Consider the following 18886-nt stretch of genomic DNA (forward strand, 5'->3'; position numbering starts at 1 on the left):
CAGGGTCATGATGTGGAAATAGTGGACTGCTACAAGTACCTTGGCGTCCAGGTGAACAACAGGCTGGACTAGGGGGACAACTGTAATGCTGTGTACAAGAAGAACATGAGGAGACTCTACTTGGTGAGAAAGATCAGGTCTTTCAACGTGTGCAGCAAGTTACGGGAGATCTTCTACCAGTTTGTGGAGCCAGCGCCCTGGACTTGGCTGTGGTCTGCTGGGGGAGCAGCACCAGTAAAATGGAAATTGGGCAGATGAACAAACTGATCCATAAAGCAGATCACCTGATCGGCTGTGAGCTGGAGACATTTGTCACGGTGAAGGACGTGAGGACACTGGACAAACTGCTCTCCATTGTGGACACTCTGGCTCATCCACTGTACCAGGCTATAGAGGGACAGATAATACTCCCTACAACTGTACAACAGCTCACCCACTGCACCAGACTATAGAAGCACAGATAATACTCCCTACAACTGTACAACAACTCATTCACTACACCAGACCACAGAGGGACAGATAATACTCCCTACAACTGTACAACAACTCATCCACTGCACCAGACTATAGAAGCGCAGATAATACTCCCTACAACTGTACAACAACTCATCCACTACACCAGACTATAGAGGGGCAGATAATACTCCCTACAACTGTACAACAACTCACCCACTGCACCAGACTATAGAGGTGCAGATAATACTCCCTACAACTGTACAACAACTCACCCACTGCACCAGACCACAGAGGGACAGATAATACTCCCTACAACTGTACAACAACTGTTCACCCACTGCACCAGACTACAGAGGGACAGATAATACTCCCTACAACTGTACAACAACTCATCCACTACACCAGACTATAGAGGGACAGATAATACTCCTTACAACTGTACAACAACTCACCCACTGCACCAGACTATAGAAGTGCAGATAATACTCCCTACAACTGTACAACAACTCACCCACTGCACCAGACTATAGAGGGACAGATAATACTCCCTACAACTGTACAACAACTCATCCACTGCACCAGACCACAGAGGGACAGATAATACTCCTTACAACTGTACAACAATTCACCCACTGCACCAGACTATAGCAGGACAGATAATACTCCCTACAACTGTACAACAACTCAATCACTGCACCAGACTATAGAGGGGGACATATAATACTCCCTACAACTGTACAACAACTCACCCACTGCACCAGACTATAGAGGGACAGAGGAGGTCATCTTTCTATTTTATTTTAGATTTTCAAATTTTATTTATTACTTTTCTATTTTATTTTTATTTGTACATTTATATTTATATGTCTTATTTGACACCTGTCTCTTGCTATCTTTTTTTTTTTTTTTTTTTTTTTTTTGCTACTTATTTAGAATTTATTTTACCATTTATATTTTTTCTCTTTGTTATTACATTGTATTGTGATGTGTGAGCTCCTGTGTCCAAATAATTTCCCTTGTGGATCAATACAGTTTGTCTAGGTCAAAGTCGAAGACCGCTGGGAAAATCTGACGTCGCAGTGGGGCACCAGTGGTAAAAGCCATTGTTGTGTCTTTAGGCAAGACACTTCAACCAGTTATTGAAGTGTGTGATGGCGCAGATCGGCAGCCTCACTTCAGTCAGCCAGCTTTAAAGGCACTATACAAATCCAGTGGTTATTTAATTCATTCATTCGTCATTGCTTGTTTTTATGGCTAAACAACAACCTTCGCCTCCCCGCAGATCTGAACTCGAACTTGAGGCACAACCTGTTTCTCTCAAGATTCAAGGATGTTTACATTTCCACGACTAATTCCAATATTACATTTTAAGCACTAAACATAAGCGTAGTAATGCACCTCTCTGATAATGTGAGTAAAGTGCCCGGTGAAGTGGCAGGAGTATTTTGTGAGCGGTGCAGTGGACGGCTGTAGTTGTAGCTGAAGGCAGGAGCTGTTCCTCTGCTCCACTGTGGACAGCGTGCACTTTTCCAAAGCAAACATGTCAGCTCCTCGGGGCCCGGCCGAGCGCACAACGTTTGGAACCACACATCACCTGTCAGGGCTGCAGTTTATTTTGGCCCAGACCTGCTAAATGGTGTATGAAAGATTTACTGTTACTGTACAGAAATAGGGCTCTGCTGGAGCTGGTGGTAACACTGTGTCATAACTACAGTTTGATTAGGCTTATTAAAGACTGAACTACATCAATAAAAGACACATAGCTCATTAAGAATTATTCAGGCTTAGTAACTGCACAAGTACCTGTGTTGGGAAAGTAAATTTTCTACAGGAACTAGTTCAAAGTTCAGTTCACAAATTTCAATTGTTTATACCGTATTTTACGTGCTATTAGACGTGCTCTTAAAGGTTGTATAGAGGATTTTCCAAGGAACGAGAAATCCAGCGACTGTTTGTCCTTTTTCAAATGTTGCGCATGCGTGAAACCACCCCCCCTCCCCTACAGCTCCTACGTAGAAACGCCTCCTACCGCCTCCTCTTTACGCCAGAAACAGGTTTGTTTACAGCCGGTGCGCTGCACATGACTTGTAAACAACAAACTACAGTGTTGGTTTGGCAAGACGGAGAAGTGAGGAGCGGGGGGAGCGGGTGTGCGGACATTTCGTTCGTGGACGAGAAGTGAGGAGCAGGGAGAAGAGCGGAGCAGGGAGAGAGGAGAGGAGAGAGGAGAGGAGAGGAGAGAGGAGAGGGGAGCGGTGCGCGGAGATTCCGTGCCCGGAGAAGTGAGGAGCAGGGGGAAGAGTGGATCGGGCAGCGGGGACAGGAGCAGGAAAGGGGTGCAGAGAAGGTTGCGCGGAGATTCAGTGCGAATGAACTAGCTACAACACGCAGCAGCAAGCGGACTCTTTCTTTGCCTTGAAAATTACGTTTTCAGACATAGGATATCGCTTTCGTGTCCTGAAAAACGTTTGTCTAACTCTTGGAAATAAAGTACGTTTTCATAATAAGCAGAAGTTTCCTGTCCAGGAGTAATTTGTGGACAGTGCGTCAGTCTTTAGACCCTGCGTCTGCTTCAGTCGCGCCATCGCTGGAATGAATCTGCAAGAATCACCTTAGTTTGGCTTCGCTGCTTTTCCCCTTGTCTTCTTCTTTCAGCAATCTCAAAAACGGACTTTCTTTTGTGGCGAACTGCTCCTGGATTCTTGTCGCCATTGCAACAAACTTTGTGCGAACTGCGAGGAAGATATAGGTCAAAAAAAGAACTGTTGCGTTGGTGGAGTAAACAGCGTCTGTGCATCTTGCGTCTGTGGACTGCGTGACAGGCGTACGTAAACCGCGTACCGGCAGCGCGCAGGCAAGTCAGTTACACTAGAAACGTAGGGAGATTGATTGACAGCCTGTCAGCTAACAGATAACGAGGCAGTGTCGTTATCTATTGGCAAATGTTTAGCTGGCACCACCACGTCCAGAGTTGATGAATTTTTATTCTCTTTTTTTTGGTCATCATAATTACAAGGCTACTGCACCTCTATAATGCTATCATTGACAACTTGAAACAAAAAAAAATCCTCCATACAACCTTTAAGCCTCTAACCCCATCACAAAACGACCACGCGCCCTGCAATCCAGAGCGCCCCATACATGAATCCACTCGGGTGTCCCAGCACGACTTCAGTAAACTACAAAGCCACACCACCCACAGCGCACGCAAACACGCACGGAGCAGACAGCGACCGCACAGCGAAACGCACCCGCAGACACACTCATCACTCCACGCCGACGAGGAACGGAACGGAGGAACGAACCGAAAAAGCAAGTCCAATGTGCCACTTCTAGACACAACTGAACAACTGAGTCACTGCGAACACGCCGACAATCCGTTGGTCCCAGACAGCACCCTCCCTACACGCCACAACTGAACAAAGCCCTGAGTCACCGTGAACACGACAAACAAAGTCCCACTGACCCATCCAACTGTTGTGTTTCGTTTAAAGTCCGGTGCGGTTTATTTGTGAAAAAAGTTCAAAAAAAGACCATTTAATGACAGAGCGCCTAATAGCCTGTAAAATACGGCAGTTAATAGTTTGTTCATTGTTTCAAAAGAATGGACTAGTTCATCATTCTTTTTTTTTTTTTTTTTTTTAGTCCAATGAGATGCATTTGGTCTTCCGATATTTTATGGGATTAGGTTCTTTTTTCAGACCAACAGTTTTGTTTCATACCTGACTTTTCGACTGCTCACTAGCGGTCTTCCTCAGAGTGGTCACGTGATGTTGCTGTGACGTGTCCGGTCAGCTGATTTATTCAGGTTTTGGCGCCGTCTTCCTACCGGTGGAGGCAGGACGACAGCGCCATCTGCAGTCCGACTTCCTCAGGACAGTATCCCAGGTGTGTGAGAGTAAAAAAGCCCCCTCGTCCCGGTTTTTCGTCCCGTGGGCACGTTTCCGTATTTCGACTGCCTCTTTAATCCAGCGGCGATGTTTGTTTTCCTCTGTCCCAGTGACGTTTGCTCCATCCCCCCCTTTTTTTTCTTTTTCCCAATACGTTGCTGCGAGTGATTATTTTTTCAATATTGTTATCAAAGGCCTTATAAAACCACAGCTTTCATCTTCATCTCAAATTTTGAATCCTCATCCAGCCAGAGTTCACATGAGTATTTAGGGAACAGCATTTCCCCAGTGCTGCCGTCCGTTCAGTCCACACGAGCAGCAGCTGCAGCTTTCACCCCGACAGTATATAGACGGATTATTTGTTTATCAGCACAGTGGATGCGCCGCCGCCTCAGAGCAGAAAGCACCGCTGTCTGTGCGGTTTACATGATGTTGAAACAGTAGCTCTCGCTGTTGTCAGCACTAAAACAGTTCATCACCGTGTCGTAAAATAAGTTATGATGCTAAATGAAAACGAATGAGTGGGATATGACTTAATGACCCATATATGTTAAAGGTTGTATGGAGGATTTTTTTTAGTTTTTTTTTGTTTCAAGTTGTCAATGATAGATTATAGAGGTGCAGTAGCCTTGTAATTATGATGACAAAAAAAAGAGAATAAAAATCATCAACTCTGGACGTGTGGGGCTAAACATTTGCCAATAGATAACGACACTGCCTCGTTATCTGTGAGCTGACAGGCTGTCAATCAATCTCCCTACGTTTCTAGCGTAACTGACTTGCCTGCGCGCCGCCGTACGTGGTTTACGTACGACGTCACACAGTCCACAGACGCAAGAGCAGACGCTGTTTACTCCACCAACGCACAGTTCTTAGCAGCTTTTTTGACCTATATCTTCCTCACAGTTCGCACAAAGTTGTTGCAATGGCGACAAGAATCCAGGAGCAGTTCGCCGCAAAAGAAAGTCTGTTTTTGAGGTCGCTGAAAGAAGAAGACAAGGGGAAAAGCAACGAAGCCAAACTAAGGTGATTCTTGAAGATTCATTGATGGCGCGACTGAGCAGACACAGGGTCAGACTGACGCAGTCCACAAAACTCTCGCTGTGAAAACGTCCAAGAGCAGCAAACGTCACGAAAGCGTCCTATGTTGAAACGTAATCAAAGAAAAGTCCGCTTGCTGCTGCGTGTGTAGCTAGTTATTCGCATGAATCTCAACTTTCCTGCTCCTCTCCCCGCTGATGCTTCAAAATCTCCGCGAACTTCTCGTCCGCGAACGAAATTACCGCTCCCCCCGCTCCTCACTTCTCCATGCCTAACCAAACTGTAGAGTTGTTTACAAACCTGTTTCTGGCGTAAAAGGAGGCGGAGGAGGCGTTTCTACGTAGGAGCTGTAGGGGAGGGATGATGCGCAACATGAAAAAGGACAAACATATTTCTCGTTCCTTGAAAATCCTCTATACCTTTAAATGCAGGTGAGTGTGTAAATGATGAGAAAAAATATCTCAAACTTCAGTAGCCCTTTTACGAGACACTGACATTACACCAGTCAGGACAAGCATGGGCATTCGATTAAATTTTCTTAATTGATCGTCGGGAGAATTAACGATCGATTATCAATTCATCATTAAGGTTTTTTATATTAAAATTATCATCATTACTAATCTGGATAAATAAATTCAACTTTACGACATATAAACTGTAATCACTCTAGAGCCACATCAGCCCGTTTGACATTATAATGTGTTTAATGCAGCTTTGCGCAACTCTCACAGAAACAAAACTTAAAACCGCATGGCTAATTTGCATAAACAAAGCTAAGGAAAAAAAAAAAAAAAAACAGTTCTTGTGCGCTGATGCGGCACGACTCAGTGGAATACAGGTTAGTGTGACCATATTTGCGTTTGTCAAAACTAAGACACCGTACAGGAAATGGGAGGCGGGGACTCGTCATCGACATTGCGCGACTCTCACCTGGCAAAGCTTTTTCATGTTTTCTGTGTCCTGGTGAACTTTTTCCCACTGGACACCGAAACATATGTGCTGCTTTGTTCACTGTGCACATGGACTCACACTTCAAGTCACAAGTCATCGTTAAATACACATTTGCGTTTTCGGTACGTTGCAGGCCGACCGACTGTTTGTGTTGCTCGCTCCTTCTGAGTGCACACAGCTACATCTTCGGACCCCCGTTTGTCCCCGGACATGGACGTTTGGTCACCCTACGCCACGCCCAGCAACCTACATTCGGTTTGTCGATTAAAATGAACGTAATCGATGAAATTCTTAGTGATCACTTATCGATTAATCGACTAATCATGCCCATCCCTAGTCAGGACAGTGGCTCTTTCTGCAGGAGACATGCGCAGTAGAGTAGAGCACTAAGTGACACAGTCTGATAATCCCTCAACATTCTTTTAGTTTTGTCTTGTTTTGATGATGCATACAGCGATGCGATGCTGGTGGCTCGTGTTGTTGCCAGATTGAGTGTTTTTCCACATAATAGTAAGGGCTCTTTACGGTGCGTTTAGTTGGGTTTTTGCTTGGAACACTAAAGAAATCTGGCACCTATTGAACGGAGTTAAATAGAAGTGCAAGCCTTTCACAGACACCAGAATGAATACGTTCACAACTCATTCATCAGGCAGTAATACAGTACTTTCTTTTGAATTTTATGATGATTATTTATGTTTTGATTTGTTTTTATTGTGAAGTTAATGCATTTCTTTTTCTGTAAAGCACTTTGAATTAGTGTATCGGGCTATACAAATAAACTTGCCTTGCCATGTCTTGCGTTCAGTTCACGTTCGCCCAAAATATGAACAACTTTTTAGCTTAAAAATATTCAAATTTATGCTTTTTTTTGCAGCGAAAAACCTGAATTCTTACACTGAGCAGGCTTGTATTTCCACAAACCTGACTCTTATTTAGCCTGGAGCAGGATATCCATGGAAATACTGTTCTCTTGGCTATAATATTCCACAATAAGACATAAAAAAATACTTATCTCCATGTAGAATGTTCTGAAATATGGTTTGAAGTATGGCTGTTTATTTCCATGGAATCTTGCAGGTGACGTGCCGCCTCCAGAGAGTTTCTGTACCTTTAACTCCCAACACCTAATTAATAAACTGTGCTAATTAAAGCGTTGTTATTATAAAGCGTACACATCAAACAGGTTCTCTTTCTGTATTTAACTTATGTAGTGTTGGGAAGGTGACTTTTAAAATGTATTCCCCTACACATTACAGATTACAGATTACATACACCAAATGTAGTTTGTAACATAATCCATTAAATTACTTTAGGTGAGTAACGTAATCTGAATACTTTGGATTACTTGATTTGCTGTAGAGAAGCAAAGACCAGGATATCGTAACATAAGATGTTTTGTCTGGGAAAATAAAATAAAAAGCCCAGACTTTACTGAACCAAATTAAAAATAGTATTGATAGAAGAGGAGGAGGAGACAGGGTCTGCACGGCACAGTTTAGTCCTGATAAATCCTGTTTGAGACATAGTTTAGACCCGGTTTAGTGATGGTTTAGTCCTAGGTTTTAGACCTGCTTTAGACCTGGTTTTAGACCTGGTTTAGACCTGGTTTGGTCCTGGGTTTAGACCTGGTTTAGTCCTGGTTTAGTCTTGGTTTAGTCCTGGGTTTTAGAACTGCTTTAGACCTGGTTTTAGACCTGGTTTAGACCTGGTTTGTTCCTAGGTTTTAGACCTGGTTTAGACCTGGTTTTAGACCTGGTTTAGACCTGGTTTGGTCCTGGTTTAGACCTGGTTTAGTCCTGGTTTAGACCTGTTTAGACCTGGTTTAGACCTGGTTTAGACCCGGTTTAGTGATGTTTAACCTGTTTTAGACCTGTTTAGACCTGGTTTTTAGACCTGGTTTAGACCTGGTTTGTTCCTCGGTTTTAGACCTGGTTTAGACCTGGTTTTAGACCTGGTTTAGACCTGGTTTTAGACCTGGTTTAGACCTGGTTTTAGACCTGGTTTAGACCTGATTTAGTGTTCAGCAATGAGTGGAATTACCTAAAAAAAAAAAAAAAAAAAGGGATATAACCCAAAATGTGAAAACAGGAAAATACCGCCGTGTAATCCATTTATTTCAACCAAGTAACTGTAATCCAATTACCACTCACTGAAACAGTAACTGTAACTGAATACAGTTACTCATAAATTGTACTCTGATTACGTAACTCTGGTACATGTAATCTGTTACTCGCCAACACTGAATTTATGTGACGTATGTGTGCCAAATGTTTCTACAGTACATTTTAACAAGGAGTGGTTTTATTTAAGTCTCGTTTTTTACTAACTACATCAGCGTAAAATGAAAACAAAACAAATTCTGTTATATTCCAGACAAAATACTGACTATGAATTTGGATTTTGGATCTTTATTACCACTAATTCTGAGGTGGTATGAATAGTTGAAGGCAACAAAGTGGTTAGTATTAGTTCTCAGAAAAGTCATAAACCTGAATTAAAATTTTGAGTTTGTGTATCAACCACTAAATTATAATTGTCGTGGCAGTTTCTCTTCTTTAGGCTCACATTGATTGGTAACGTGCTCAACCTGCTGCTAAAATTGGTGTAAAAATAAGATCTCGAAGTTAAAGCAAATAAATTCAAGATGCGGAGAGAAAAAAAAATCCTCCACAAATTGAGTTAGTATTTGATAATCCCACAGATAACGAGCCCACTCTGAAAGAATAATAATGAAAAAATCTCAATTACCGAAAGCTTAATTTGATAACCTTTGATATCAGTGTCATTTATCAAGCGCGAGCTCAAATATCTAACTCGAACTCTCTTCACTTCTCCAAACAACTCAAGTAAAATGACAATACCAACTCTGAGGTTAAGGCAATTTTCCACTCTGGTTTGGTGGTCGGCTAATCAGCGATCGTGAAGGCATCATGGGTCACGGAGCGCGGAGCTGCCCCGGTGCCCAGGCTGAGTCACTCCGCACAGCGAGATACGGCCAATAATGAATCAGAGGCGCTAAAACTGAAGCGAAAGAAGCATCGTCTCCTCCTCTCGCACATGTATCCTGCGCGTATACATATACATCAGCACGCCTCGCACAAACCACGGTAAATAAAGTACATCACCGCTCTGACATACGAAGACGAAAGATCAGGGTTATAAATAAAGTTGCCAAATGAGTTTCGTGTTCCGGTTCACTGCGATGATGCTCGTGTCGAATGTGGGTAGGACTTCGGTCAGTGGTATTTGCATCGATTTGCAGGGTTCAGATGGAAATGGCTGAAATTGAAAACCCCAAAAAACAACAGCTGAGTAAAACATGAAAAACATAATTTGTTCAGTGGACCGTTTTCATTTTTGTCAATACTGGAAGTTCGAAGAGTCTTCTAAGAGCATATTTATTTCTGCTTGACTTTGTAATAGGCGACGTTCAGACTGCAGCCCGAAGTGACCCAAATCCGATTTTTTTCGTGACCTGTATCTGATCTTTTAAAGACAGTCTGAATGACACAGATCAGATTTTTTTTCAAGTGCGACCCAGGCCTCTTGGATATGTGCTCCTAAAACCGATACATATCCGATCTTTTGACATGCGACTTCAGTCTGAAAGGCCAGGTCACATTCATCCCACCTACGCGTCAGGGTCAGAGTCTCGTCAATGGAGGGAAAGTGAGGTTACAGAGTTCATTATTATTTGGGGAGGTCGTTGTATTCAGGTCAAATTGGATATCGGAACCGGGCGGTTTTTGAAATGATTACCAAAGAAATGTCCGAGTGTCCTGACTCCAGTGTCAATGAAAAATAAAGAGCTTGCGAGTCAAATACAAAGAAGCTAAAGACTCAAACAAACGAAGTGGCCATGGATGTGTAACCTGTCCATTTTACCAAGAACTGAACCGTATTTTGGGAGACAAACCCAGCGTTTAAGCTTAACTTCCTTAAACACTGAACGCGCACGCAAGCGGGACACTTTTGGGGTGTTTAAAGTTCACACTGGAGATCACATACGAGTCACATTTAACTGGAAATGTGAACGACCTCGCAAAAATTTGGATTTCACAAAAAAATCTGAATTGAGCATTAAGCCCTGCAGCCTGAATGTAGCCACACTGTCTCTTAAAGGTCCTATATAATGTAAAATTTACTCTTGTGAACTTTAAGGCGTGTTAGAATGTTTGAGTAATCCTTTACTATTAGTCTGTCTACATCTCCAATGCTCAAAATGCTCTGTTCCACCTTGTGATGTCACGTAGTAGTTTTCATGTTAACAACAGTTGGCAAAATCCAAAATGATGGCTGAAATGATCCAAACTCATTTTCCCAGATCTTTGGCATTTTTTGTCCTAACAACATGAAAATTGGCACTGCACACATTCGGTTTGAGAGTTACGCGTGGAGCAGACAAACAAACAGACCCACTGAAAGATGTTCTGTGAATTAACAGATAGATGATTAGTGAAACAACATTATAACATAGATCAGATGTATCTATTTCCATGAAAACTAATCAATGAGGCCACCATACAAAGTCATTACTCACTATTTATCTAGGCAGTTACTCAGCAGTGCTATTAGTTTTAAGTAGACTATTTTACTTTTTTTGGATTCCCACACATTGGCATAGAGCAAGGGTCATCAAACTAAGGCCAGCGGGCCGACTCCAGGTCACCACGCCCCTTTGTCCGGCCCCCCAGCCCCTCTGCCCCCACCACTTGAACTGGCCCTATGAGGCAATCCTCAAAAGTTGTCATGGCCTGTTTTTTTTTTTTTGTGTGTTTTTTTTTAGTTTCTGGCAAATAATAATACATCTGCATCTTGTATTGTGGTTTTGTTTTTGTCTTGTTTTCAATAAAAAAAAGTATTTATATATATGAAGTATTTATATTTATATTTAAATAATTATATGATATATTTGCATTTGTTGCCAAATTTGCCTCTGAAATTTCATCACTTGACAAGCTCGAGATCAAACAGTCAAAGTGACAGTCAACGCACTTGCAGAGTTCTGTAGTGCAGATAAGGACAGCTAAATGTCGATTGTTAAAGTACAAAAACTTGACAGAGTGTTGAGTTTTCAAAACAGTGGACGACCAATGGACGACCAGTTTTTTTTGTTCAGTGGAAGGACCGTGCAGTTTGTCTGACATGTAAAAAAAGTGTGGAGGTTTCCAAAGAATATAATCTGCATCATCGAGGTCATACACTTCTGTTATACGACCGACCCGACCCCGGCCCCTATCACAGTCAGGAGCGATAATGTGGCCCCCAGAGGTTCACATCCTCACTTCACAACTAGAAGATTCTGGGTTTGATTCCTTGGGTTTCTGCCTCAATATGTGCATTTGTATATCACTTTCAGTTTACCTCTCTTAAATGCGCACTGTATTAAACTTTTCTGGAGGAGGGTCCGCCACCTGATTGTCTCCATGGAGGTGATATTGCCTTGCCTGGAATGTTCCACAGTATGGTATTATACCTGTTAATCTAAGTTTTACCCAATTTCAGGGATTTAATTGCTAGAAAAATATGCATTCTTACTATGAACATGAACAACTCCACAGCTTTGCTTTGTAACTTGGTTTGTTGGTTTCTTCTTGCTTGTCTTCAAGGAGATAGATAAGTTTAATGCCAAAGCAATAAGATCTCTATGGAGACAAGCTCAAGGCGAACCCTCTCCCAGAAAAGTTACACAGTGCAGATTTAACCTCAATGAAGTACATTTAGAATCAATATAACGTTACCAGTCTTATATTGTGATGAACTGCAACTTCTAAAAATACATTAAATCTTTTTACCATCTCCAAGGGCCTTCACAAGTCTATAATTCCATAGGTATTTTATTTTATGACTTCTACTGCACCATCTCAACTAATACGTTTTACTATCTGTTGGAGTAATCGATAGCAGGCGTCCAAATATTTGCAGTGTGTCCGTAATAAAGATCGACTTTAATTTGTTAACCATATTTCACACTCGCGGTTTTTATGCCTTTGTTTTGGAGCGGCTCTAAGTGAGTTGTTGTCTTGTGCTGTGCTGTCGGGAGCCAATTTAGCCTCAGTCAAAGAAGGTAATAAAACAATCTCAGTAATGAATAGGACGCTGCAGTGGAGTATGGCAGCCTCCGCACGCCTCGATGAGGGCGCTTCCCAAAGTTTGGCTAACTACTTCCTGCTTTTTTTGTATCTCATGTGGAGGAAGGTTTGTGATCAGTTTAAGATTTATTTTATTTTTACTCAAGGTGCATTTTGTAACTTTTTCTGCTTGTTTCCATTAAGATGTTATTGCTGTTACTGGAATGTTACAGAAACTATAATGGGGTGAGTTGGGTTTGAATTGTAAAAAGCACAAATTTTACCTTTTCTTAACGAGAGAAACCTGTAAAAATCCACAATTTATGATTCCCCGATGTTATGTCAGTCCAACCAACAAATGTGTGTTTATAATGGAAGTCAATGGGGCTTAAGGGGAAAACCGCATTTTCTGCAAAAACTAAACAAATGTCAAAATCAGTGTTGGTGCTATTTTATGACATCCCCAGCCTACGATAAATCCAAATACAAACAAATTTAAAATTTCTTGAAAGATAAAGGGAAAAAACTAATAATAATAATAATAATAATAATAATAATAATAATAATAATAATAATAATGAAATAAATAAATAAATGAACACAATGATATAAAAATGTTGAATAAAAATATGTGCAGCATAAAAATATTGCAGTATTCTTTTCTGGTGTACTTTTTTTTTCCATTTCACAACGGACCACAGGTGTAACTATTTCACTTTGTGCAAAAACTAAGAAAACTGTCAACTATTTTATGACTTTTATGAGCCTATTATTATTATTATTATTATTATTATTATTATATTATTTTTTCATTTCTTTTTTTTTCTTTTTCTCATGCACATAATTTGAGCCTTTCACAAACAAAACTGGTATTTAATGTGTTAAATGTTCAAAGTGTTATATATTATTTGGTATGAATGATTAGGGCAGAAGTAAATGAAGACAATGATATCAAAAAGTTGGACAAAAATCAGTACTGCATTAAAATATTATGGTATTATTTCCTGGTGTACATTTTTGTCATGAAGGACCATGAGTGTAACTTTCCCAGCCTTTGTTAACCCCTACACAAGCAAATTAAAATTACTTGAAGGATATAGAAAATTTATTTGAGACTTTTGCGAACAAAACTGGCATTTTAAGAGGTTCAAATTTCAAAACATTATATATTATTTGGTAAGAATGATTAGGGCAGAAGTAAATGAAGACAATGATATAAAAAAGTTGGACAAACATTTGTACTGCATAAAAATATTGTGGTATTCTTTTTTAATGACCACAGGTGTAACTATTTCAGTTTGTGCAAAAAATGTGTGTTGCCACGATTTTAATTACTTTTAACAAATTTTAAAAATGTCAAAATCGGTGTTGGCCACTATTTTATGAATTTTCCAGCCTTCGTTAACCCCAGCACAAGCAAATTAAAATTACTTGAAAGATATAGAAAAAATCTCTTATTTAACGTGTTAAAATTTCAAAACATTATATATTATTTGGTATGTATGATTAGGGAAGAAGTAAATGAAGACAATGATATCAAAAAGTTGCATACAAATATTGTGGTATTCTTTTTCAATGTACATTTTAGTCACAAAGGACCACAGGTGTAACTATTTTCAAAAGGGTGCATTAGGGTTAAACATATTTATCTCTATGGAAACAAGCTGATGATGCCACTAGACCAAGTTACAGGTCAGATCTATCAACTGGCGAGCCCTCTGACAGTAAGAATGCATGTGTTTCAAGTCCATTAATGCACCTTTAATTGGTTAAATGAAAGATGGTACATTTAATGCCATAGTGAGGTACATTACAGGCAAAATAATAACATCTCATGGAGCTGATCCCAACTTGAAAGATACGTAACGCAACTTTGGGCTTCTTGAGGTGTAATGCAAATGATATCCAAACTATGCCAGGGTAATTTGTAGTCCTAATGGAATAGATTAAATTTGATGCAATAGAAGGAGAGGAGATGTGGAGAGACCTATAATAAAGGGTTGCTCAAACATGTGTGAATGAAACAAAACACACCTCTGGATATGTTTTTGAGGAGGTAACACCATTATAACCTGGCTTAAAGAGAGAGAGACTTTATTGATCCCGAGGGAAATTCAGGTTTTGCTGCAGCAACATTTCCACTGCGCTTCTGGGTGACCTTCGTGTCTCAGTCAAAGGTCTCAGTGCAGTTTCACGGGAGGACTGGTCAGGGAGGGTCAGCGGATCTGTGTCGGGACAGTTTGAGGAGAGAGGAAGAGCCAAAAGTGTCCTTCCTCGGTGTCCTGCAGCATCACAGCAGCCTCCAGGGGGCGCCAGGTGAACACAACAGGGAAGATCTTACTTTAACTTCGCTCTGATGTTTCAGTTGGTGATGAAATGGTCCATTGTTTCTAAATAGTTCCTCTGGAAGGTCTTCATCCACATTTGGTGCAAAATGCCTGAAGCATCACAAACATCCCCAGCCCGTCTTCGTGGATATGGGCAAAACAAACTGCTTATTTCACAAAATCCAAGAGTCTTTTACTTGGTCCTTTGAACTACACATGCTTCACTTATTAGTTGGTTACAATCCCATGATATGCTGCTAGAAAAATGAGCTCAAAAAAGAAGAAGAAAAAAGCTCATTGTGCGAGCCAGGTAGCCATAAAGGGAGCCAATATTGTCTTTGGGTAAATGAATATGGGATATATAAACCTCAATTTTGCAACCCGGCCTTTAAATGTCCATCTTGTGACCTTTATTTCCCAAGTAATTACAAATACCACTTGATTATAGATGCAAACACTAACCCTAATCCTAATCACAGCCATTCTCACCATGTAAATGTCATAAATTTGTTTCAAACCATTATGTTGTGTCTGGCAGCAGATGTGATGTAGTAAAGCTCCACTCTGTAGCCAACAGCACTAAACCTCTGCTCCAAACAGAAGCTGCAGCCAGACTCTCTTGAACTTTACTCTAAAAACTTCATATACACACTGTAATTGTAATAACACTTTCTCAGAACAGTGAATTCAATTTGACCCCACTGGCCCTTAAAATAATGTACAATTTGGATTTGAAAGGCTTCTAGACAAAAGAGAAATTCAATCTTTGTAGAACAAGAGTGTTTTTTTTATGAAATATCAAACCATCTCACCTTCTTCTTGTCCATGTGTGTTGGAGGGAGCAGTGCCTTTGAGCGCTCGGCAATTTTCTGTCAAACACAGAGAACAAAGACAAACACTTCAGAGGCTGCATAAAACACATACAAATACATTTGATTTTTTTTTTTTTATCTGAAATTATATCAATAAACGTCATTTGAAGTTACCTTCTGCAGGTCCCCATAGCGCTGCACAGCATCTGACAGTTCACTCTTTAGTCTGGTCAGGCGCAGACGGTCCTGCTACAGAAACACACAACCATACAACATGTTAAAAACAGATACAAATTGCATCTGATGTTATAAAATAAAATGACGATGAAGCCAAAAACTGACACAAAGCTAAATATGTTTTCTTCCAGGATGAACCAAACATCTGCCTGCAACATCTCTTCCATTTGAGATTTGATCAAATCGTAGCCTGTGAAAAACAACTTAATGAGAATACAGTGTTTTGTGGAAAACCGGGTGTCCACTGCACGATTTTGGCCGCCTGTGATGAAAGATTTGTCATAGTGATAATGGGGAAAATCTTGAGTCATAGCTAAAAGTCGAGGCTCAAAGGTCCCAGAGAGAGAAACACAGCCTCTCGTTGTGTCTGTGTCCAAATTTGTACGAACACAGAAACACCACTTGCATGTAGCGCTAACTAACATGTACATTTACAGACACTTTATCACAGGAAGCCTTGAGCCTGTGGTGTTATATGATATAAGTTCTTCGTGTCGCATGGTGCTACATCCGACGCTCTCATAAGACGATAAAAGAGGACCAACCCGTGAGGAGCCGCTGATGATGTCTGACAGCTGTTTGATGAGCTGACTCGTGGTGGTGATGACTTTGTTGGTCTGCTGCTGTGTTGAATGTCTGCAGAAAAAAACAAGAGGAAACAAACGTACTCGGTTAGAAGAGGTCGAGTATTTGGTTAGAAGTATTTGGTTAGAAGAGGTCAAGTATTTGGTAGAAGAGGTCGAGTATTTGTAGAAAGGGTTGAAGTATTTGAGTTAGTTAGTATTGTTAGAAGAGGTCGAGTATTTGGGTAGAAGAGGTCGAGTATTTGGTTAGAAGAGGTCGAGTATTTGGTTAGAAAGGTAGTAGGTTAAAGAGGTCAAGTATTTGGGTAGAAGATGTCAAGTATTTGTCTAGAAGAGGTCAAGTATTTGGTCAGAAGAGATCGAGTATTTGGTTAGAAGTATTTGGTCGAGTATTTGGTCAGAAGAGATCGAGTATTTGGTCAGAAGAGATCGAGTATTTGGTCAGAAGAGGTCGAGTATTTGGTTAGAAGTATTTGGTTAGAAGAGGTCGAGTATTTGGTTAGAAGAGGTCGAGTATTTGGTTAGAAGTATTTGGTTAGAAGAGGTCGAGTATTTGGGTAGAAGAGGTCAAGTATTTGGTCAGAAGAGATCGAGTATTTGGTTAGAAGTATTTGGTCAGAAGAGATCGAGTATTTGGTTAGAAGTATTTTGTCAGAAGAGGTCGAGTATTTGGTTAGAAGTATTTGGTTAGAAGTATTTGGTTAGAAGAGGTCGAGTATTTGGGTAGAAGAGGTCGAGTATTTGGTTAGAAGTATTTGGTTAGAGAGAGGTCATGTATTTGGTCAGAAGAGGTTGAGTATTTGGTTAGAACAGGTCAAGTATTTGGGTAGAAGAAGTCGAGTATTTGGGTTAGAAGAGATCGAGTATTTGGTCAGAAGACGTCGAGTATTTGGTTAGAAGTATTTGGTTAGAGGAGGTCAAGTATTTGGGTAGAAGAGGTCGAGTATTTGGGTAGAAGAGGTCGAGTATGTGGGTAGAATACTTTGAGTATTTAGTTAAAAGAGGTCGAGTATTTGGTTAGAAGTATTTGGTTAGAGGAGGTCATGTATTTGGTTAGAAGAGGTTGAGTATTTGGTTAGAAGACGTGAAGTATTTGGGTAGAAGAGGTCGAGTATTAAACAAATAAATAAATAAACAAGATTGCCATGCAGGTTCATTCAAAACATATACTTGATATGGAGACTATAAATAAAAATCCAATATTTAACCACATTGTAATCCAATGTGTACTTCACTGTTATTTTTCTTCCGTTCTGTGCTTTTATTGTTCAAAAAGACACGTGTTGTAGATCCTCTGATGCACTCGTGGCCTCAGAGGGTCAAGCCTGTTGAGCTCACAGGAAGTGTACACTCATAGATTCAGATTATTGCACAGTTTTCTTGTTGTTTGTGATAAAAGCCTTATAGAACACAAAACAAGGCCTATAATTATAAAAGCAAACATGGTTGGTACAGCGATCAGATCCTGTGGACAAATACAGGTTGGCAGTGCAACTCCAGCTCCCATAGATGAATATTATTGTTATTCTCTTGGGCAAGACACTGGAGTATGAATCTGTTTGTGGGTGAGTGGTTCTTTGACGTAAAGTGACTTGAAGATCGAAAAGTGCTAGAGAAAAGCGACCATTTAGAATGTATCAAAGAGAGCCCTTTTGGGTTTATTACAAACTGACCCTGCGTCCAAACATGAGGAGCTCATTCTTCTTTGTGAGTGGATAATACATTTTAGATCCAACATGTAAAAACAGTAAAACATTGTACTTCGCCTTGAAAGAACCAAAAATTCATAAAAGTTGGCACTATCTGCATTAAATCTTATTGGTCTATAGCACAGGTGTCAAACATAAGGCCCGGGGGCCGGATTCGGCCCTCCAAGACCTTTAATCTGGCCCTCGGCTGATTTTCTACTAAAATATTTTAATTATATTTTCTATTAAAATATTGGTAATTTTCTGTGGTGTTTATCATATCAGCGTCTCCAGCGCCTCTGTACGTGGCCCCTCCCACCAGAGCAGCACAAATGAAGACTTGTCTCTTTCCAAACGCTCTTAAAGGACGATCGTTTTGACTGTTGACCGTGACACCCTCATCAGAAAAATGTCCAACATGAGAAAAGTGGAGCCGAGTGCAGGATTTTACAACAAAAACTGACTTATTCCTATTTACATACAAGTTCATGTTGAAACATTGTGTTGAAATTGTATTTTTCTTAAAGTTTCAGGTTGTTCATAATATTATAATATTTTGTAAAAGAAAGAGTTCATCAATTCAAAAAGATTTCTGTAATAGATTTGTGTTTCTCTGCACAAATATTTGAACTTATTGTTATTTTTGGGGTTTATATGACATGAGTTTTCTGATCCGGCCCCTTTGGGATCAAAGTCGGTTGGATACGGCCCCCAGACCAACAATGAGTTTGACACCCCTGGTCTATAGAATGATATCAAACATGTACTAATTTGGTGCACTTCAAAAAACAGTATAAACATCAAATCTTACAGAAATACCAAGAAGACT

The 18886-nt window shown here is 40.4% G+C and overlaps 1 protein-coding gene across 1 annotated transcript in view; it reads right to left on the reverse strand.

Moving 5' to 3' along the window:
* tsnare1 (T-SNARE Domain Containing 1) overlaps nt 1-18886 on the reverse strand; it is a 344395-nt gene that overhangs the window by 140722 nt on the left and 184787 nt on the right. Inside the window, exons 5-7 of the mRNA XM_055163234.1 lie at nt 16331-16421; nt 15723-15797; nt 15549-15605 (exon numbers count right to left, since the gene is read on the reverse strand). Of these exons, the coding sequence (XP_055019209.1) occupies nt 15549-15605; nt 15723-15797; nt 16331-16421 (223 nt within the window). The remainder of the gene's footprint in view (nt 1-15548; nt 15606-15722; nt 15798-16330; nt 16422-18886) is intronic.

This window comes from Boleophthalmus pectinirostris, unplaced genomic scaffold (assembly GCF_026225935.1).
Source record: "Boleophthalmus pectinirostris isolate CB_2022bp ecotype Guang Dong unplaced genomic scaffold, ASM2622593v1 HiC_scaffold_6, whole genome shotgun sequence".
Lineage (NCBI taxonomy): Eukaryota > Metazoa > Chordata > Actinopteri > Gobiiformes > Gobiidae > Boleophthalmus > Boleophthalmus pectinirostris.